At 34.4% G+C, this 24,172-nt stretch overlaps 1 protein-coding gene across 1 annotated transcript in view; it reads left to right on the top strand.

Annotated features, from left to right (window-relative positions):
- Nucleotides 1-232: 232 nt before the first annotated feature.
- LOC126823263 (calcineurin-binding protein cabin-1) overlaps nucleotides 233-24,172 on the top strand; it is a 42,789-nt gene continuing 18,849 nt past the window's right edge. Inside the window, exons 1-11 of the mRNA XM_050551975.2 lie at nucleotides 233-249; nucleotides 2,534-2,653; nucleotides 4,901-5,102; nucleotides 6,186-6,287; nucleotides 9,404-9,458; nucleotides 16,552-16,624; nucleotides 16,758-16,820; nucleotides 18,141-18,252; nucleotides 18,752-18,913; nucleotides 19,296-19,505; nucleotides 23,896-23,988. Coding sequence (XP_050407932.1) covers nucleotides 2,556-2,653; nucleotides 4,901-5,102; nucleotides 6,186-6,287; nucleotides 9,404-9,458; nucleotides 16,552-16,624; nucleotides 16,758-16,820; nucleotides 18,141-18,252; nucleotides 18,752-18,913; nucleotides 19,296-19,505; nucleotides 23,896-23,988 — 1,170 coding nt within the window. The 5' untranslated portion in view covers nucleotides 233-249; nucleotides 2,534-2,555. The remainder of the gene's footprint in view (nucleotides 250-2,533; nucleotides 2,654-4,900; nucleotides 5,103-6,185; nucleotides 6,288-9,403; nucleotides 9,459-16,551; nucleotides 16,625-16,757; nucleotides 16,821-18,140; nucleotides 18,253-18,751; nucleotides 18,914-19,295; nucleotides 19,506-23,895; nucleotides 23,989-24,172) is intronic.

Consider the following 24,172-nt stretch of genomic DNA (forward strand, 5'->3'; position numbering starts at 1 on the left):
TATGATGGATGTATCTGTAAATGTTGTTGATATGCCAATAGGAACAGTAATACCATGGAATTTATTATATAGAATAATACACTTGTAAGTTCTGTAATATACACTTGTAAGTTTTTTATATACACTTGTAAGTTCTGTAATACACATGTAAGTTCTATATTTATTATAGAGAATATATACACTTGTAAGTTCTATATATGGAATTTGCCTTTGTAAGTTCTATATTTTATTATATAGAATAATACACTTGTGTAAGTTCTATAGTTATTATATAGAATATATACACTTCCACATTTATTGGGTTTTTTTTATGATCTTTCAGGTATCTGAGTTACAGTACATTGTGTTAAAATTTTAGAAATGTGAATTATTTCTTGATACTTATAATTTATTCTATAGCTACATGCAAATACAAGCAAACATCATTGAATACAGCCATTGCAGGCCTCGAAATAAGACGGCACAGGGTGATCAATAAATCGATCCCCTGATTTTTGGTCCAGGTGATCAATTTTTTGATCACCTGAGGTATCAACCAGGTGACCAATCGATCACCTGAATCGATCACCTAAAACTAGAGATTGCATGATGTTGTTTGAATGTTTGAATGTTTGAAAATTGATTAGCAGTTCCTCTTGATTGAATAGCAAACAAGTAAATTTTCACGGTATTGTATTGAACGATTTCTGTAGGCCATAATTTCTACCGGTATGGACTACACTACAATTAATGTTTATGTGTGTATAAGAGGCTTTCTTCCCCTTTAATAGGCTTAAATTACGAATAGCTTTATGTTAGCCTATTTAGCATAATATAGTGTTCTGAATACAAAAGGCAAAAAAAAAAATTGGCACACCTCAATTCCCATAGAGTATTCAATTTACGTCTGTAATATTCCTAGAAAAGTAGATGTTTTCGTAATACGATAGAGAGAGTGAAAGCGTACCGACCCGTACGATCGTAGGCTACCTGCTTCACATTTACGCCAGTAATATTCCTCCAGAATTACGTGTCTTCATTTAAACGGCAGAAAATGAAAGCAAAATAACTGTGGAAACATTGACTGTCTTCATTACAAAACGGTGTTTTAAAATTCCATAGTAGCATCGACATCCGTATGCAATGCACGCATTGTCGCCATGTTGTTGTTATTTATCCACGTGACCCTTTTTCCCGCCAAAATGAACCAAGGCCATTTTAGTCGCGAAGTATTTTGTTCAACGAATAAGAATTAAACTGATGCGTATAGCTAAAAACAGTGCGCGATTTGGGTGGATACATTTTTCGTATGATGATAGATTACGGAATATTTTGTTGTTCAGTGAATGGAAAATGATTAAAATGTTGCGTGATGACAAATAGGTTGCCTGATGGGAACACATGGTCAATTCTTACGCAGGGAAATGGTTACAGATAAAAATTACTGTTTTGTGAATAATTATCAAGCTTGTATATTTACCGGATTATCAAATATAAGGTCTGTACTTATTACTTCATTAGATCGTGAACTAAATGACTGTGAAAATGTTAGCTTACAATTAGTTTATTGACTAATCTTTGACTACTTTTAATTTCGTCAACCGACATCAAAGGGAATAAAATGTCCGTACACAGGCGAACGGTAAATCACGGGAACGGTAAATCACATTTGTTCAGCATTTTTTCCACGCTTAATTCAGGACAAGAAACTTCGATTCGCAGATTCCCTTAAATTTGATAAATTTCTGCTAATCAGATTAATATTTGATTCGCACTTACGTTGTTTTTGTTTAGCAAACTGCGATGCGATACCGTTTATCATATTCCCTGAGCCGGGGCATCTTGCATAATAACAGACATCAGGACGTCTTTTATTTGGTTATAGAAACCATCAAACTAGTCAACACTATTCTCCGTGAGTTGCATGGGCACAGTTTTGCTGAGCCAACTAAAACGTGGATTTAAATTGGTGTTCCCCATAAACATTTTAACGATCACCCGACATAACTGGGGAGATCAAATTATCATTCTCCTGAAATCTCGTCCAGGCGATCGGTGGGCGATCGACCGATCGATCGCCTACTATATCAAGGCCTGCATTGAATAACCTATGGTTGTATTCAAACCTATGGTTGTATTCAATGGCTTGAAAACGTACTACTTTTGTCCAGAATGATGTCACTTTCAGAATTATGTCAAACAGTAATGACGTCACCACTAGGCAACTACAATTTTTGTAAAAATGAAAGAAAAAAGGGCAGAACCTATGATGAATTGGTGATGATTTTTTTTGATAATCTGGATAGTACAGTGTATTTTGAGATTTGCATGTAGTTATAGAATAAAAACAGAACTCAATGACCAATGAATACCGCTCGGGTTATTCAATGGTTCACTGGTGTGTATCCCTGCCGCAGGGATACACTCTCTTGAACCATTGAATAACCCTAGCGGTATTCAATGGTCATTGAGTTCTACCTATTTATTGATTCAGAAGTAATTAGAATTGAGATATGTCTGGTATAGTGGTCATGACAATGTTTTGATATTTTAGTGAAGAAGTAAAACTGCATAATATGATAGCTAGTCAATCAGAAGGTCAAGCAGACATATTGGATGGTGCTATTAGTTCATCATTAATGTTGCTTAGTGTAGCACATGAATATCTCGGCAGGTATGATAGAAAATTTTATTTTTATATTCCCAGATTTTCATGTGGATGTATTATGCCGTCGCCCCTGTTTGTCCATCTGTCTGTCCACAATTTATTTGTGGACACTCTTCCGGTCACAATTTTTTATCCGATTTCAACGAAACTTGAAATATAGGTTTATCTCCAAAAGATCTTGGTTCCTTTCGATATTGGCATGTATCGGACCGTAACTTCATGGATTATGGTCCCTGATTGTATGAAAAATCACTTTTTAAGTTGTGGACCCTATAGAGGTCACAATTTTTATCCAATGTTGTTGAAACTTGAAGTGTAAGTTTATAACCCAAAGATCTCAGTTCCTTTCGATATTTGCGCATATCGGACTGTACCTTCCTGAATTATTGCCCCTGATTGTACGAAAAATTGCGTTTTTAGCATGTGGACCCTATAGAGGTCATAATTTTTATTCGATTTAAAAAAGCGTTTGAATATATCACCATTACACCTTAAGGATGGTTGAGTTCGAATTTCGTAAAAATTAGACCAAACCTGACAGACAAAATGGTCGCCCTGCATACTCAAATAGTGTAAAAATATGGTTTATCAAGGTTGTGGACCCTCTAGAGGTCACAATTTTCTTCTGATTTTGATGAAACTTGAAAAATGTAAGTTTATAACCCCAAGATCTTGGTTCCTGTTGATATTCGCGCATATCGGATTGTAACTTCCTGAATTATGGCCCCTGATTGTACAAAAAGTCGCGTTTTTAGCTTTAGGTCCCTGGAGAGGTCACAATTATTATCCGATTTAAAAAAACATTCAAATATATCACCGTTACACCGTAATTTTGGCTGATTTCGAATTTCCTGAAAATCGGACGAAAATTGCCGGACAAAATGGCCGCCCCTCGTACACAATTAGTCTAAACATCTGGTATATCAAAATTGTGGACCATCGTGAGGTCACAATTTTGATCTGATTTTGATAAAACTTGAAATGCATGTTTATTACCCAAAGATTTTGGATCCTTGCGATATTCGGGCATATCGGATGGTAACTTCCTAAATTATTGCCCCTGATTGTATGAAAAATCATGTTTTTAGCTTGTGGTCCCTCTAGAGGTCACAAATATTATCCGATTTAAAAAACTGTTCGAATATATCAACGCTACACCGTGATGTTTATTTAGATCGAATTTCTTGAAAATTGCCAGACAAAATATCCGCCCCTCGTACGTAAATAGTGTATAACATCTGGTATATATCAAGGTTGTGGACCCTCTAGAGGTCATAATTTTGATCCAATTTTGATGAAACTTGAAATAAATGTTTATAACCCAGAGATCTTGGTTCCTTTTGATATAATTCATGCATATCAGATCGTAACTTCCTGAATTATTGCCCCTGATTGTACGAAAAATCGTGTTTTTAGCTTGTGGTCCCCGTAGAGGTCACAATTTTTATCCGATTTAAAAAAAAAGCATGTGAATATATCACCATTACACACTAAGATCTTGGTTCCTTTTGATAATTGTGCATATCCGAACGTAACTTCCTGGATTATGGCTCCTGATTGTTTGAAAATTCGCATTTTTAGCTTGCACATTTTTTTTTTTTCGATTTTAAAAACTGTTTAAATATATCCCCATCCCACCATAATGAAGGTTGAATTCGAATTTTGGGAAAATCGAAATGAAGCTGCCTGACAAAATGGCCACTCTTTGTACGCAAATTGTGTAAAAGTATGCAATATGAAGGTTGTGGATCCTCTAGAGGTCACAATTTTTATCCGATTTTGATGAAACTTAAAACATATCTTTATATCCCAAAGATCTCAGTCCCTTTTGATATTCGCGCATTTCAGACCATAACTTTCTGTATTATTGCCCCTGATTGTACAAAAAATCACGTTTGTTTTAAGCTTGTTCTCTATCCATCTCTTGCAAAATGTGGGTGTATCCTGCCTGGCAGCCGCTGGTTCTTAATACGATCGGTATGGCAAGTGGCTATGTTAGTAAGGCACTCGCCAAGAGATCATGGTGTGGGCCGAGAAAGTTCCCTGGGACTTTCAAGCTTGATATCCACTTGTTAGTGGTGCAAGACGGGGGTCTAACAATGAACAGTGTCTAGTCATTTGCATGGAACAAAAAGCCATGGCCTTTGTACAGAAAAGTAGGATGTGAAATCCCATTTCATTTCATTTTAATATGGCAAAACGTTTATTTTAGTCTTGTTGAACTTTTATTTTGTAACTTATTTATGATTTCAGACATTCTTGGTGTACAAAGAACAATGGAGCTGTTCTGCTTCTCTTCTTGAAAATTCTTAAAAAAGAGAGAAAGAAACCCAAACTTTCAGCTAATCTTAAAGAGGATCTTGATATAGCATTTGAACAATGTGTTTATTGTCTCTATGGTCATCCTAATAAAAAAATCAAAAGTAGAAGATTACAGGATCATAACTCTCCACCGGTTTGTAGTTTGAATTGATCTATGATTGGTATGAATGTAGAAAAAATAAAATGCGTTTAACTTGCATTCAAATTTAGGATTTATTACAATGTATATTTAATAATGAATTTCAAAAATGTAATATTTTGTTGGTTTTCTTTCCATTTGAATTTTTATATGCCCACATTTTCATGTCGCCCCTGTCTGGATGTCCGTCCACAATTTGTTTGTAGACACTCTACAGGTCACAATTTTTATTCGATTTTTGACGAAACTTAAAATATAGGTCCATCTCCCAAAGATCTCAGTTCCTTTCAATTTTGGCATATATCGAACCATAATTTATTGGATTATGGCCCCTGATTGTACGAAAAATCACGTTTTTAGAGGGTTGACACTTTAGAGGTCACAATTTTCATCTGATTTTGATGAAACTTGAAATACATATTATAACCCAAAGATTTTGGTTCCTTTCAATATTCGCGCATATCGATCATAACTTCCTGAATTATGGCCCTTGAATGTACGAAAAATAGTGTTTTTAGCTTGTTTAAAAAAACGTTTGAGTATATCACTGTTACACCCTTATGATGTTCACGTATATCGGATCGTAACTTTCTGAATTATGGCCCCTGATTGTACGAAAAATGGCATTTTTAGATTGTGGTCCCTCTAGAAGTAACAATTTGTATCCGATTTAAAAAAACATTTGAATATATCATCATTACACCCTTATGATAGTTGAGTCCGAAATTCATACAAATCGGCCCAAAACTGCAGGACAAAATGACTGCCCCTCATACACAAATATTGTAAATATATGGTATATCAAGGTGGTGAACCCTCTAGAGGACACAATTTTGATCCGATTTTGATGAAACTTGAAATACATGTTTATAAGATCTTGGTTCCTTTAAATATTCACGCATATTGGATCGTAACTACCTGAATTATGGCTCTTGATTGTATGAAAATCGCCTCTTTTTTTAGCTTGTTCTCTGTCCATTTCTTGCAAATTGTGGGCGTATCTTGCATGACAACCACTTGTTGATTAGTGTGATTGGTTGTTAGTTCATGGTTGTATAAATATTTTGTTTTAATCAGATTTCTTTGACATGGATCAGAGCACAAAATGTGTTTGAATATTTCAAGCCATCAGCGGTACCAGAATTTGATAGTTATAAAGCTAGCACTGTATCAGCTGAGGTAAATATATTTTATATCAGCTAAGCTAAATAAGATACATATTTTTCAGCCTCTACTTTGTAATGTATGTCCACAGTGTATGCGCCCCATGTCTACCGAATCAAAGAAAAATAAAACACCCTGTAACATTCTTCAGTCAAGCTAACCTAAACAGTAGTGTCTTTCTATTAAAGTGAATTTTACAATTACAATCCTCTACGTAAGATGGTCTGTTGAAATTAATTTTTTTACTATGAATGTGGACGTATATTGCCGTCGCCCCTGTCTGTGTGTGTGTGTACCCGTGGGTCACCTGCAGGTCCCAATTCTTAATAGATTGTCTTGAAACCTTGCATACTTATTCCTTATACCCTAAGGATGATCCCTATTGTTTTTGGTGCAGAGCCACGCCCATTTGTGTTTTTTTTTTTGTCGTTTACAGACTTTATTTCTTAACGGATAATCTTGAAACTTTGTGTACTTATTCCTTATACCCCAAGAATCATCCCTATTGTTTGTGGTGCATGCCCCACCCCCTTGGCAGAGCCACGCCCATTTTCTCTTTGTGTGTCGCCTACAGGCCGCAATTCTTTATGGATCTTCTTAAAAACTGTTCATACTTACTCCTTATACCCAAAGGATGACTTCTATTATTTTTTGGTGCATGCCCGACCCCCTGGGACAGAGCCACACGCAATTTTTATACGCCCACATAGAAATGTGGACGTATATTGCCATCACCCCCGTCCGTCCATCTCCACAATTTCTTGTGAACGCTCTAGGCCAAAAGTTATCATCCAGTTGTTTTAAAATTGATATATGTTGTTTACATTAGTGAGATGAAGAAGCCTATTTGATTTCAATAATTTCCGTTTTATTATGTCTAGAGTTATGGCCCTTGTTTCACTTTGTTGAACCTTGAGAACGCTCTAATGCCAAAAGTTAACATCCAATCTTTGTAGAATTTATATGCAATATTTAAATTATGGAAACGAAGAAGCCTATTGAATTTCAGCAATTTCCATTTATTACTTCTACAGTTAGGGCTCTTGTTTCACTTGGTTTAACCTTGTGAACGCTAGAACCCCAAAAGTTATCATCCTATCTTTCTGAAATTTATATGCATGATTTAAATTAGTGAAACGAAGAAGCTTATTTAATTTCAATAATTTCTGTTCATTACGTCTAGAGTTATGGCCCTTGTTTCACTTTATTGAACCTTGAGAACCCCAAAAGTTATCATCCGATCTTTCTGAAATTTATATGCATTATTTAAATTAGTGAAATGAAGCTTATTGAATTTCAGCAATTTCTGTTTATTATGTCTAGAGTTATGGCCCTTGTTTCACATTAATGAACCTTGTAAACGCTCTAACATCAAAAGTTATCTGCCGATCTGTATGAAATTTACATGCGTCATTTAAATTAGTAAAGAGAAGAATCCTATTGAATTTCAGCAATTTCCGTTTATTACTTCTAGAGTTATTGTCCTTTTTTCACTTTGTTCAACCTTGTTAATGCTTGATTGATGAAAGTTATCACCCGATATGTACGAAATTTATATGTATCATTTAAATTTGTGAAACGGAGGTCTATTGAATTTCAGCAATTTCCGTCAATAATTTCTAGAGTTATGGCGGTTGTGAACCTTGTGAACGTTTGAATGACAAAAGTGGTCATCTGATGTGTATGAAATTGATACATGCATTATTTAAATTAGTAAAACAAAAAAGCCTGTCAAATTTCAACAGTTTCTATAGATTACCTCCAGAGTTGAGACCCTTGTTTCAGTTAGTAGAACCTTGTGAAAACTCAAACGGCAAAAATTATAATCTGATCTGTATGAAACTGTCTTGAAGAGGCCCCCAATTACCTACAAAGGAATAGATATGCGACACCCCTTGTCGACCGCTCGGACAATTTAGCTGCTGTGGGCGTATGTTTCGTTGCCTGGCAACCTGTCTTTGTGTCTCTGCGTCGCCTACAGACTGCAATTCTTGACGGATCCTTTTGGAACTTTGCATACCTCTTCTTTTTAATTTTACTCTAAAGATGATGGCAGCTATTGATTTTGGTGCATGTCCCTCCCCCTAGGGGTAGAGCCATGCCCAATTTTTGTGTTTATCGTATACAGGCCACAATTCTGAATGGATCATCTTGGAACTTTGCATATGTATTCCTTATAGCCTAAGGACGGCAATCATTGCTTTTGGTGCATGGGGATCACGTGGCTAAGTGGGTAAGACGCTAGCTCGCTAGCCTGGAGGTCGGGTGTTCGATCCCTGCATTGGCCGAGAAAGTTCATCCAGATTTTCCGGCGTGGTTCTCCCTTGTCAGTGATGCAGGACGGAGGGGCTGACAAGGAAAGCTGTCTAGTCGTTTGGATGGGACGAAAAACCGAGGTCCCGTGTACACATTGGCGTGCACGTAAAAGATCCCTTGGCAGTTGGAATTCGATATAATAGTAGGCCGTAGTGCCGCTGTCTAGGCAAAATTTCCCTCATTGCACACTGTATGGCGTATGCCCGTCTTCATTAGCCCAGGTTAGGAGCAGAACAGTAGGACGTTAAACTCCATTTCATTTCATTTCATTTCTTTTGGTGCATGCCCTGGCCCCAAGGAGAGAGCCACGCACATTTTTTATGTTTAGCATCTGAAGGCCACAATTCTGAATGGATTATCTTGAAACTTTGTGTACTTATCCCTTATAACCTAAGGACGCAACTGTAATTGATTTTGGGGCATGATCCACCCTGCTTGGGTGATGCCACACCGACTTTTTGTTAATATTTTGTTGGTAAATTATCTATAGGTTGCAATTATGAACAGATTTGGGTCAAATTCAGCATGATCCACCATAGGGTTGTATCTATTTATAATTATATTGTTCCATATCCAACCCTCAGGGGCAAAGCCACACCCAATTTTTGTGTTTATCGTCTGCAGGCTGCAATTTTAAATGGATCATCTTGGAACTTTGCATATTTATTTCTTATACTATAAGTTATACTGTAAAGACAGCAATTATATATTTTGGTGCATGCCCAGACCCCCAGGAATGTGGACCTATATTGCAGCGGTACCGATGCTCTTGTTATAGAAAGAATGTTGGAATATTGTTTTGTTTGTATATTTAGTTAGAAGGGTTATTAAGAAGAGTTTTTGTACTGGTACCAGAAGATATAGGAGCAGGTAAATAAATATAATAAAGATCTTTATACATAATCTAATTAAGTAACAAAATGTACAATAAACTGCAATTTTAGAAGGATTAGCATGGAACTAGCATTGTTTGAAAAACTAAACATTCAAGGGCATACAATATTCTGATATAAAATTTTGATATGATCGGAGGTGAGGATAGTTAGATCCTGACGTAATGTTATTCTTACTAGCCAATAAACTGCAATTTTAGAAGGATTAGCATGGAACTAGCATTGTTTGAAAAACTAAACATTCAAGGGCATACAATATTCTGATATAAAATTTTGATATGATCGGAGGTGAGGATAGTTAGATCCTGACGTAATGTTATTCTTACTAGCCAATCTTATTGACATGACAATCTATATTCATTTAAAGAGTACATCAAGTGACCAAACAAATTTTTCTGTACTTATATCCAGTGGTTACTATATGCACTTTACAGCAAGTTCACACCAATCTGATCTGATTAAAATTAATTCAGCTATCTTCACTCAAAGTCCACTGACTCCTTAATCCTCTGATTAAATAAAACAATTGACTCTGGAATATTTTAATTTAAGATCCAATTTAGAATTTATTTTATAATGCCATAACAAAGACAGTCGCTGTAGCCATAATAATTGGCTTTAGATTAAAAACAAGAAGATTGTTGTGAACATGTTATCGATGGTGCTACGAACATCTATGATGCCAATATAAATATTAATTTCGGCTTTTACGAAACGAAATGGTTTCAAGCATTGGTCATTTCATGGTGACATTCCTGCATATGATCAACAACAGTTTCTTTGTATCTGGCCGCAGTACAACAATAGTGATGGTTCCAAAGATTGATGCTTTCACACTGTTTTTCTTTTCCAAATGATATCAATTTTGTTTCCAAGCCTGGAAGAAACAGTAATAATTCAAATTTTAAAATAAACATTTATTTGAGAAATTACTTCGTTCCAATGACCTTCCAAGATATAGTCTAACAATATAGTCTACTTTGAGATGTCAGTGATATGTTTTAGGATGATCCAAACTCTTTATCAAGCTATAAAATAAAACAAATTTACCTTTAGCTATGCTCAGACATCGAAGAAGTGCTTCATATTTACCAGGTTTTTGCAGATCCATTAAACGATTTGTAAATGACAATACGTGATCATTTTCCTGGAGTCATCATCACACAGTGCGAATGGAACGTTCCTTCTCCATGTGGATGTGACTTCATTACTAATTTTGTTGGTAGCCAACTAAATTGAATAACAGATTGTTTGAGAAGGGAATCTGACTGTATTTGTGTATTAATATGGCAAGTGTACATGTGTCGTTAGTATCTCTCATTAATCAATCCGACTAAAAGTTGCAATAACTGAATTAACACTTCAGTGTTAGGAATGATTTCTAATGGGATTAAGAATGCTGATTAGATAGTTATCTTTTGTAAGCCAGCGAGATCAAAAATAAGGTTTACACAAAGCCTTGTACAATATCCTTCATTTGATTTTTGCCATGTGATAAATACGAATTAAGACTTAACCTGGACTAACTGTATATCAAATACAACAGATTTCTCCACTTCCATCAATCAGCATGGTATAGGAGCCAAACTTAGCATTGTGATCAGGTGTAGCTGCCCTACCGTCTCCTCCCATCGCTATATCTTTCTCATTTAATCCTCCATTGAATGTAATTGGCTTTCAATTCTTTCCATTCTAAATTGATAGCTGGGTGGTTGTAATATAGTTCATTGGTGATTCATGTTGGTTGCCGCAGTTGTATGGGCTATGTTCATGATCGATTTACTTTTGACAGAAGAGAATCGACAGCACATTATGTACCTTTTCTTTGCTGGAATTTCCACAACTCTCAACAGCACAAATATAATGTGCCATTTTAAAATTCACTCAAATATATTCTAGTCACAAGTTTGTAATCTATAACAATTCAAGACGAGGAAGGTCAGCTCTTAAAAATGCTTTGAATTATGTTATATTTATAGCACGACTATAAATGACTTGTAACATTGACAACTGCTCAACATGCTTAGTGTTATTGCACAGAAAACCCACCCCACTTCTCTGTATGATTTCTACTAAAACTAGTGTAAACCAGCAAAAATGTGCAATAACATTGAACATGTCTAGTTATAGCTCCATGTCTAGTTAAGCTCCACCCATCTACTAGAGGGAAAACAATCAGCTTATTCAACGAAAAGAACAAAGGAAGATTTCCCGTCCATGTTACAAAGTGATTTGTAGCTTATCTGCCTATTGCAGGTCTTTCTTTAGGTCTGAAATGTTTTCTAAATTATTAGTTAGACATTAATTAACTTATCCAGGCCCTAATCAACTCTTGATGGCATCAGATTTCTCCGATATTAAATAGATTAGAACAGTTCAGCCATATTTTGATTTAAGCTAAAAATGGAGGAGCGAGACTTAGCTTCGAACAATCAGTATGGTGGTTGAAATTATTGCACATGTCTTGTCAAACCTTCAAAGGCTAATATCATCGCTCGCAACAGAGTAATTTGAATGAAATTTTCAAATTATTCATTTTACAGTATCTATTTTCGAACTATTATAGCAAGAATGGCTAGCTCTGTATCTAAATCGTACATAATGTATCTTTAAATGTAGAAAATTTTTATGAGGTAATGATTAGGTCAGTAAGTATGTTAATTGAACCATCAATACACACTAGTCAACTGGTGGTGTGTATGGATAGTGATAAGACCATAATAGTGTATATTGTATGTGTAGTCCCTGTGATAATTTGTCGCATGAGTTTTATACATCCACATTTATAATGTGGACATATATTGTCTGTTTGTTGCCTACAGGCTGCAATTCTTAACTGATCATCTTGAAACTTTACATACTTATTCCTTATACCCTAAGGAAGATCCCTATTGTTTTTGGTACATGGCCAACCCCCAGACGCAGAGCCATACCCATTTCTTGTATTTAATTTTTTGTCGTCCTCGGACCGCATTTCTTAATGGATTCACTTCAAACTTTGCATACTTATTTTTTACACCCTAAAGATCATCCCTATTGTTTTTGGTGCATGTCCAACTCAAAGGGGCAGAGCCATGGCCATTTTCTCTTTGGGTGTCTGTGTGTTCCCTACAGGCCACACTTCTAAATGAATCATCTTGAAACTTTTCATACTTATTCTTTATACCCTAAGGATGACCTCTATTACTTTTGGTGCACGCCCCACCCCCAGGGACAGAGCATGTCCCCACCCCAGATGTAGAACCACACCCAATTTTTGTGTTTATCGTATACAGGCCACAATTCTGAATGGATCAACTTGGAACTTGGTATATGTATTCCTTATACCGTAAAGACAGCAACTGTTTATTTTGGTGCATGCCCCAACCCCCTGGGGCGCTGTCACATTGCCCCCGTCCGTCTGTTGGTCTGTCCGTCCATCCATCTTCCACAATTTCTTGTGAACGCTGTTATCATCCAGTTGTTTTAAAACTGATATATGTTGTTTGCATTAGTGAGATGAAGAAGCCTATTTAATTTCAATTTTTTTTCGTTTATTACATCTAGAGTTATGGCCCTTGTTTCACTTTGTTTAACCTTGTGAATGCTCTAACGCCAAAAGTTATCAACCTATCTTTCTGAAATTTATATGCATTATTTAAATAAGTGAATCGAAGAAGCCTATTGAATTTCAGCAATTTCCGTTTATTACGTCTATAGTTATGGCCCTTGTTTCACTTTATTGAACCTTGTGAACGCTGTAACGCCAAAAGTTATCACCCAATCTTTGTGAAATTTATGCATGATTTAAATTAGTGAAACAAAGAAGCCTATTTAATTTCAATAATTTCTGTTCATTACGTCTAGAGTTATCACCCTTGTTTCACTTTATTGGAAATTGTGAATGCTTTAACGCCAAAAGGGGGGTTGGATGGCCGAATGGTTAGCACGTACGCGCTGTATCATAAAGCCTTGAGTCAACTGGCGTGGTTTCGAATCCCCGGTTGTACGTGACAAGGAGTAGGGTCGCCTGTCCAACCTCGTGGGTTTTCTCCGGGACCTCCGTTTTTTTTCCCAGTGCTAAAGACTCCTTCGCTCTCTCTCTCTCTCTCTCTCTCTCTAACGCCAAAAGTTATCATCAGATCTTTCTGAAATATATGCATTATTTAAATTATTGAATCGAAGAGGCCTATTGAATTTCAGAAATTTCCGTTTATTATGTTTCACGTTTTTGAACCTTGTGAACGCTCTAACATTAAAAGTTATCTGCCGATCTGTATGAAATTTGCATGCATTATTTAAATTAGTAAAGAGAAGAATCCTATTGAATTTCAGCAATTTCCGTTTATTACTTCTAGAGTTATCGCCCTTGTTTCACTTTGCCCAACCTTGTTAATGCTCGATTGATGAAAGTTATCATCCGATATGTATGAAATTTATATGCATCATTTGAATTTGTGAAACAGAGATCTATTGAATTTCAGCAATTTCCGTCAATAATTTCAAGAGTTATGGCGGTTGTGAACCTTGTGACAAAAGTGATCATCTAATCTGTATGAAATTTATATGCATTATTTAAATTGGTAAAATGGAAAAGCCTGTCAAATTTCAACAATTTCTGTAGATTACTTCCAGAGTTGAGACCCTTGTTTCAGTTTGTAGAACCTTGTGAACACTCAAACGGCAACAATTATAATCTGATCTGTATGGAACTGTCTTGTAAATGGCCCCCAATTACCTATAAAGGAATAAATATGTGACAACCCTTGTCGACCGCTCGGACGATTTAGCTGCTGTGGGCATATGTTTCATTGCCTGGCATCCTATCTTTTGTTAAAATTTAGTCTCTTAATTTGGCAAAACAAACCCAACGTCTAGCCTTCTTTGCCTCTTGCCATATTACAGTTATTGCAGCTATCTCATATTTCATTCTCTTCATTTTATGCGCCCACATTTTCATGTTGACATATATTGTCGTCACCCCGTCCATCCACAATTGTTAATGGACACTCTACAGGTCACAATTCTTGTCCGATTTTGACGAAACTTGAACTATTGGTTTATCTTCAAAAGATCTTGGTTCCTTTCGATATTGGCACGTATTGGATCAAAATTTCATGGATTATTGCCCCTGATTGTACGATTCATCTGATTTTGATTAAACTTGAAACCTATATTTCCTGAATTATGGCCCCTGATTGTACGCAAAATCACGTTTTTAGCTTGTGGTTCCTCTAGAGGTCACAATTATTATCCAATTTAAAAAAACGTTCGAATAAATCACTGTAACACCGTAATGACGGTTGAGTTCGAGATTTCTACTTTAGTTTTCAATTATTGTATTATAACCACGTGTGGGTGTTTGTGTAAAATAGTTTTATTTAACGCCCGCTTCCACCGAAGTGATATCGCAGACAAATTACCGGATATATTGATTTATAAGTTAACTTCCCTTTCGATATTCGTGCATTCTTGGATTATGGCCCCTGATTATTTGAAAAATCTTGAGGGTTTTTTTTTAGCTTGTTCTCTATTCATCTCTTGTAAAATGTGGGCGTATCTTGCCTGGCAGCCGCGGGTAAAAAGTACCATATCAATGAAAGCAGGCATGTGGACTATATTGCAGCGTTAGCGATGACCTAGTAATTGGTGTGAACTTGCCATAAAATGTATATAGTGACCACTGGCTATAAGTACAAAAAAATTTGTTTGGTCACTTAAAGTGCTCTTTAATCCTATCAAGTATCAACTCATCCCTTCTTAAAATCTATCGCCGGCAATTGATCAATTCATCACGTCATATCAAAAAAAAGTATTCATAGTAAATGAATATAATTTATATCAATCGAAAGCCACGAAAATTTCCTTTGAATCGAGACTAAGAACAGGCGACTATTCAACATGGAAGTCGTGTTATACAAGTCTAGCCTATTCCTTCGGAATTTTTCTTATCAGCCTTGTGTCTACTTTCATATTTCGGTGTAAAAAAGTGCTATTGTCTTTGGGATGGTGTTATATTATTGCAAATGCTGTAGTATTTGCATAATAGCAGCTGTGGGTAACATTTTAACAGCAAAAGTATTAAAATACTAATTTGGGGGGTCATACGTCAGTGTGTCAGGTCAAAGGTCAACCCATTGAGTCAAAGGTCAATAGTGGGCTAAAAGGTCATTTTCTTAATTACTGAATTATGTCTTTATTTTTTAATTCTAGTCATATATTTGTGATATTTAATTTTATCTTTAAATCCATCCATTTATTTTCTCACAATGGTTATCATCTTTGATGTCTCATAACTTTTTTGATTTTAATGCCAAAATTATGAATAATACACAGATTAGTTGTTTTCTTTGAATCTACCTAAAAAAAAACTACCAGCTTATAATCCCTGTGACCTGTTTGAGGTTAAATGGAAAAGTTAACCTTATTTTTGGAGTAAGAGGTCAGATTAAAAAAAAGGTCAAGGTCAAAGTTCATGCATGTGGGGGTCAACGAAATGATCCCCTATAGAAAGCCCTGCCAGTGCCATAATTAGAAACGTATAACATGTGGTTCTTCTAAGATTTTTTTTTTTTTTACCATTTGCCCAGTAACACTAACACTAACAGATAGTAGTGGTAAAACGCCAGTTTAGGGGGTGAGTTTATAGGGTTAAGGGAGACAATCAGCTTCAGGGGCAAACAACTAATCTAAAACATTGTCTCACTCTGACTATAAAGATTAGATCGGTGCATTCCATAAATAGTAAAGACAAGAAAACTATTCTATTCTAAAGAGTAAAACACACATTTCTTATAATTTTCCAATGAAAAATATGGAAGGAATAGACTGGTTTATAAAGAATACTGTATAGTCTCAAACAGCTGGAGATAAGTCTGCTGTATAAAAAAATCCATGTTGCCTCGATCAATTATGATTTAGATGAGTTTAACACATAACTCTCTAAATTTAGGCATAATACTTAGCCCAGCGTAATGCTATTTTTGAAAGAGATTTTCTATTTTGAAGTGACTGTGAGTATCAACTGCCTTAGAATATTTAGTTTCCTGTTATGAACACATATAGTAACCTGTAATATTTATGATTTACAGCTAGTAGAATAGATACAGTATTAAAATATATAGATGGTGAAATAAATACACCTCCTTCATATGAAACAGATAAGTAAGTTCTTCTTTTACATAATATTCCTTCAAAATTAGTACTGGCACACAATTTTTCATTCCAAATTGTGATTTTTTCCTTTTTGTCCATTCAATTTGGTTCTGTATTATTTATTAGCTGATTATTATTTCAGCCCAGTATTAAAGGAGTTGTATTATTTATTAGCTGATTATTATTTCAAGAACAAAGAAACATCGTAAGTTTTAAGCCTACATCTCATTTATAAATCATTCAGTATTAGTATAAATATTGTAATGCATGATTATATTTTGGGAACTTGATTAATTCTAAAATCTCATTAAGTTAGTGAATTTTATATCCATTATTTAAATAAAAGAGACCAAGAAGCCTATGGAATTTCAACAATTTCACTTTGTAAAATCTTGTGAATGTTCTAATGACAAATGTTATGTTTCGAATTTCAACAATTTTTGATTATGTCACAGAATCTTTTCTACATACCAGTTATATTATACGGTATAAATATTTTTATTTTTATTTACCTAAACATTTACAATGTGACAACCAGTATGAAAATTCAGGTAACCAATATACCGTCATGTAAACAAATTGACATTATTGTCACTAATATCGCCTTCGAAAAATGTCACACTGTGAATTCCCTTTATACTTACCCAAATTCAGTATGGTACCGCAATAGCTGGAATTATTATTGCCTTTCATAATCATTGTTCCCAAAATGCGTATTTAATTAGAAAGAAAAGCACTTAATCTGGCAAACTTCAAATTACTGACCTGCAAATTACTATAGTTACAATGCAAATTAATCTTTTCTAAGAAGTATGTTAGCAAAAGTAAGCGTTGTTATTCTTAGCTACACAGCTGCTGCAGGAACTAATAATCGGAAATGCAGTGACTTCTTAGATGAACAAAATGAAGTCCAAGAAATGGGTAAAGATCCCGACGACAAAACGTCAAGTTTAAACTCAACCTAACTCAAACCCATTACCTTGACACAAACTTCTTCCAAAGGGATATACTGTGTACAATCAGTTGTATTTCGGATTTGACGAATCCAACGAACAGAAGGGATTATTCTTTGTCGATTTTGTTTGGGAACCATTGGAGTTGTTTATTGATCTGCCATCCCAGATAAACAAAAAATAGTATAACAAAGGTGATACACTGGCCATAATTTGATATATCACGATTTTTTCACAAACAAACAGCTTGTTGCTTATTACAACAATATATAATTATATATTGCAATATGAATACTGAAATATCACAATGTTGAAAATAGCAGATATTGCCCATCCCTATGAGATATGTTTAGTTGCCCGACAACCTTTCTTTACTGTCAGTGTTAAAACTATTGTTATTTATGCATGTTTTTTTAATCACATTATAAATGTCCTGCTGTAATTTTGAAATTTTTATGAAAGGGAAATGTTGCACTTTTGTTTTTAAAGACATAGAAAAGAAGACAGGCACAATTACTATGTGATATCAAGGGTTATAATATAGTAATAATATGCATATTTATTTATTGTAGGAAAGCTACACGGTTTTATCAATATGATCTATGTGTAAACCCACTACGTTTAGATTCATGGGCTGGTACAGCTTTAGCTAGAATGAGCCAGTTAGAACAAAAATTAAATGCTGTAAGTACAAATGTACTATTCCATGGTCGCTAACTGTGAAGTTTTCATACCATGTGATGTTTTGTGATTGTCTAAGTATAACTCTTCACAGCCCAACAACATACAATAGTACATGAACACAGCACAGATATTCTAGAATTTGAAAATGAGTGATAAAGCCCTTCACAACGACAAAAAAATTCAATTGACAATGTATCGAAATAAACCAAATTAATGTCAATTATATGAAGAACAAACTGTCAGCTACATCCTAAGGCCAGTGAAACTGAAAAGTGGTATCAAATGTTCTGGAAAGAGTATGCACACAACTTATAGCTTTGAAGGCAAAACCATCTAAATTTTAAGTTTTGCATATGCATTCTCAATATATTTCTTTTCCCCATCTGAACTTAAAATTTATAAATTACCTGGTTATTTTCCATTGTATTTTTAAGGAGCTAAAGGTCTGTATATAGTATATTATTTGTTAGCTTTAAAGTTTTCCATACATGTTTTATAGATGGAATTAAAATTAGATACACCTGTACATAAGAAAGCTATAGCTGCTTTAAGATGTTTTAAACGAGCTGTAGAAATTAATGATTCTATTAGAACATTATGGATAGAATATGGTTCTTTAGCTTATCAACTACATTCTCACGCTTCACGGCAACTTAAAATGGTAAGTCATACATTAAAAGGTATTAAAAAGCACATGTATTTGTGGAAATGAAATCAATCAATTATTTTAATTCTTTTAATAGCTAAAAATTAGATGTATTCTGAATTTTGCCCATACATAAAGAGATGTGACATTTGTTTTTTGCTGTGATAAATAGAGTTTAGATTTGGTTTCATTTTGATGTACTGTACAAGTTCCTTTTTAAAAAATGAATATATTTCTTCATTAACAATATTTTAAGGCAATGGTGAGGTATATCAGATTTGATTTGAATGGTTGATAGTTTAAGTAGAAAACAAACCTGAAGTTAATACAAAAAAAGACTTCCAGATCAACTTTTTTGAAAATAAATGTAGAATATTTTATCATTATTTTTTTCCAGCAAAAATGGTTTCCATTGGAGGATGAATTACTGGAAATAGTAAATGCTAGTAAACGTGAAATGTTACAGACATCACATAATTGTTATTGGAAAGCTAGTGAATGTGAAGCAGATGGTAATGAAGAAGAATGGTTACATCATTATATGATGGGCAAGGTTAAAGAAAAAAAAGGAGCACATCCTAAAGACTACTTAGAACATTACAGACAGGTGATTAGATTATCTAGAACATTATTGAAAGGTGATTAGACTATCTAGAACAGTGGTTCCCAAACTTTTGTGTACATCCCCACCTGAACATCGCAAATTATTTTGTGTCCTCCTTTGATATGGAAATAAATTGAGTTTTGTAAAAGTATATAATAAAATTAAGCAGGCACTCTTCACTCCCAACGTACGATATCTAGCAAGGACTGACAATGTTGTAATTCTTATATGTTTTCAACAGAATACCCAGAATACAATGACTTAGGCGAATAGAATTAATGTTTGTATGCATATATACATACAACTGAAGTTGAATGATGGATCATTGAGTATCAGTTTACAAATTCAAAGATAAAGCTATTAAAAAACAGAGTAATCAGAAAATTGATGTAAACAAATTGTTATAGAGGTGGTGCCAGATGCATGATAATATGTATGGAGGGGAGATAGGTGGTTCCGACAGTAATTTGTACCAAAAGTTACTATGGTGTAAAAGTTTTTTCTTATTGACATCATTTTCAAATTGCCTCCGCCACCCCCCCCCCCCCCCACGATGGGAATCACTGATCTAGAACATTGTATAAACAGGTAATTAGACTATCTAGAACATTATTGACATGTGATTTATATAAACATTCTTTGGAAATTGGTTCATACATTAGAAATTATTATATCTTTAAAGAGCATATAAAATCACAGGAACCACACATCTTATACACCTTGCTGCAGGGGTGTAAACAAATTTTTGAATCCACTACCCCAGAGCTAGTGGCCTATTGTCAGACACTAGCCTGGCATTAATATCCACTAGTCCATAGTTCGACAAGGTACAAGATTTAATCTTAAATATTTGGACTTATGTAAGGATGTAAACGGCTACTTGGTTAACCAGTCACGGTTGAGTTGCACTGGTGAAACGGTTCAAAAAAATTACAAACCGATATTTGTTTTCATATCATATCTGACCTTCAAAACCAGGAATGGCAGTCACAACACTGTTTTTAATTTTCACTAAAGATCACATAAATACTTCATATAGCACATGTCATTTGTAATGTATCACGGTAAATTACGTCCTTTAATTCCCGCTTGAAGATTTGTATATGTTACGTTATTATTAGCCCTTACTGCAAAGCACGAGATTGCCTCAACTGATTGACAAATTAATTGTTTTATCGTATTTATTAACCTGGTCAATCTATAAACAGTCTCCAAAGGAAAAAAATCAGTTTGATGTGCTGATATAATATTAAAATAGATAGGATAGTAAAATTGTTTATTGTCCCCTGCCTTTCGAAGAAAGCAAGGGGACTATTAAAATGGGTCTGTCTGTCTGTCCGTCACACTTTTTGGAACACAATAACTCTCTTTCTAATTGAGCTAGAATGTTCAAACTTGGTGTATGTGTTTATTAGGGCAATGCCTTGATGGAGTACTAAGATGAGCATTTTCTACCTAGGGTAAGCAGAGATAAGCAATTTGATTGGTTGATGCTTTGGGACACGATAACTTTAGTTCTAATTAAGTGAGGGTATTGAAACTTGCTGTATAGTTTCATTACATCATAACCTTGACTAAGTTCGATAATGAGCATTTCTGCTCGTGGTAAGCAGAGCGATAGGCAATTTGATTTGCCGAGACTTTGGAACACAATAACCCTTCTTCTAACTGAACTAGGACGTCCTAGAGGTCACAATCTCTATCCGATTTTAAAAACCGTTTAAATATATCACTGTTACATCATAATGTAGGTTGAGTTCAAATTTCATGAAAATCGGATCAAAACTGCTGAACAAAATCACAGCCCCCTCGTACGCAAATTACTGTCAAAATATGGTACAACAAGGTTGTGGACCCTCTAGAGGTCACAATTTTCATCTGATTTTGATGGAACTTAAAGTGCAAGTTTATAACCCATAGATCATAACTTCCTGATTTATGGCCCCTGATTGTATGAAAAATCCGGTTTTTAGTTTGTGGTCCCATTGCGGTCACAATTTTTATTCGATTTAAAAAAATTTTCCAATATATCACTGTTACCATAATGTCAGTTGAGTTTGAATTTTGTGAAAATTGGACCGAAACTCCTGGACAAAATGGCTGCACCTTGTACACAAATAGTGTAAAAGTATGTAATACCAAGGTTGTGGACCCTCTGGAAGTCACAATTTTTATCCAATTTTGATGAAACTTAAAATATATCTTTATATGCCAAAGATCTCCGCCCTTTTGATATTTGCGCATTTCAGACCATATCTTTGTAGAGTATGGCCCCTGATTAGCTTGTTCTCTATCCATCTCTTGCATAATGTAGGCGTATATTGCCTGGTTAGCTTGTGGACTCACCAGAAGTCACAATGTGTATTCAATTTTAAAAATGGTTTTAAATATACCACCGTTACACACATCACTGAAGGTTGAGTTGTTATTTTGTAAAAATCTGACCGAAACTGCCGGACAAAATGGCCCCTCCTTGTCGTAAATAGTGTAAAAGTATGTCATACTAAAGTTGTGGACCCTCTAGAATTCACAATTGTTATCTGATTTTGATGAAACTTAAAATATATGTTTATGTCCCAAAGACCTCGGTTTCTTTCGCTATTTGCCCATATCAGACTGTATCTTCCTGGATTATGGTCCCTGATTGTACGAAAAATCGTGTTTTTGGCCTGTGGACCCTATAGAGGTCACATTTTTTATCCGATTATATCTAGAGTGTCCACAAGCTAAAAACGCGATTTTTCAAACAATCAGGGACCATAATCCAGGAAGTTTTGATCCAATACATGCCAATAGAGAGATAAACCTATATTTCAAGTTTCATCAAAATGAAATAATAAATTGTGACCTGTAGAGTGTCCACAAACAATATACATCCACATGAAAATGTGGGCGTATAAAAACACAGTTCAATTTTAAAACACATAAATTGAAATTAATATTGGAATTCAATCCACTATTGTCCATTTTATAAAACATATTTTAATTCAGTCGTGTGACGGAGATAACAGAACACACTACACAATCTTAATTTCTCCAATGGAAGGGTGCTAATTACTTTATAACTACTTCAGTACTTGGTAATATTAACAGAACTCAATCTCGTAAAAGTTATAATAAACAATACAGATTACTTATGTATGAAAGTTAATAAACTATTCTCGTTTTTATTACTTCTAATTTCTAATCCTGTGATTTGAAATTATATGCTAGAGGAAATGTGAATATGCCACTTGTGATAGAGGGTGGAGTTACAAAAGCCGAATCTTTACGAAAAGAGTGCATTGTATGAGATAAATACGGCTAAAACATATATGATGGGGGCTATAGCAATGATTTGTCTTGACAGATTCTTGTCCTAATTGAAAAAAAACCCAAACCTACTACACTACTAATATAAGATAACTATAAATATTCTTCCTCCATTTTCTAATTGTATGTTCAAATGACCAATAACACAAATGTTGATAAACTAAATTCATATGATTTTTACTTGAAACCTGTTCGTTTTGTAAAAGCCGACATAGTTAATTATTTATATTGGTGTTCATATTAGCAGCGTCGATAACAATTAATCGCCCATCTTGTTTAATTGGAAGCCTATTATTTTGGGTGTATTGTTGGCTAACTCTAATTTATTCTAATTAAAAAGACATGGAGAATATTGTAATGGGTGCATGTATATAATTTGTGCATTGCCATTTATAAATCTGTATACTCATTAACACCTGACTGATTCCATAATTCCCTAATACAGTTTAACTATAGAATAATTTGTTTTATATGAAATGAATGAGACAAATGAGCATAGCTTATTAAAAGAGTGTTTTAGACACCATTTAGAATTTGTTTGATAAATCTAATCAGAGATTTAGAAATCTAAGAAAGCAGAGATGTTGTATTAATACAAATACTGTACATATAGAGAATCTCCTACCAGTCTTTTTTGATATCAAAAAAAGACGAGTAGTAGATTTTATTTATCACCCAATCCCTTCTTACATGCACAAAATAGATAAATATAATTCTTTGCTGTAGTTTTCACTTTTACTGAACATTATGGCGTAGTGATACATCATTTTTTGACAGCAATTCAACCATTGCAAAGTCCTTTATATTGACCCAGTGTTTCCATCAAGGTCAATTGAATAACAATAGTTCATTTTTAATAAAAAAAAGTTACTTTTAATAAGAAATGAACTGTTCTTTGAAAATAAAAAAAAAGTAGTTCCTTTTCAATTGACCAATCAAATTCATGTAAAGCGATATCTCCTAAGGAGTTATCGCAGTAGATTCTGAAATATATCACACAAGCGATATCTACTGTAGAATGTATTATTGGGTGATAAAATTCTATACACTGCTAGTAACTAAATATATTTCTATGTTGTAGGCTGCTATATATTTACATGAAGATGAGGCTGTGTATCCTAAACGCATTGTATTTTCTAACAGCCCACCTCATCTAGCGATAGAAGCTTTAGAAGTAAGTATGAGTACTTGCCATAATTAATGTCAACTTATTCCAATGATATTAATAATATTATTTTTAAAGAAATATTTGAAATGAAAAGGCCACGGCACTTACTGAGAACAAAATATGTGCATAAAAATATGGATGTTACCTCTTAACCGGAACAAACATCACAATCACATTATTACTTTTCTGA

The sequence above is a fragment of the Patella vulgata genome, chromosome 6, assembly GCF_932274485.2.
Source record: "Patella vulgata chromosome 6, xgPatVulg1.2, whole genome shotgun sequence".
In the NCBI taxonomy this organism is placed as follows: Eukaryota; Metazoa; Mollusca; class Gastropoda; family Patellidae; genus Patella; species Patella vulgata.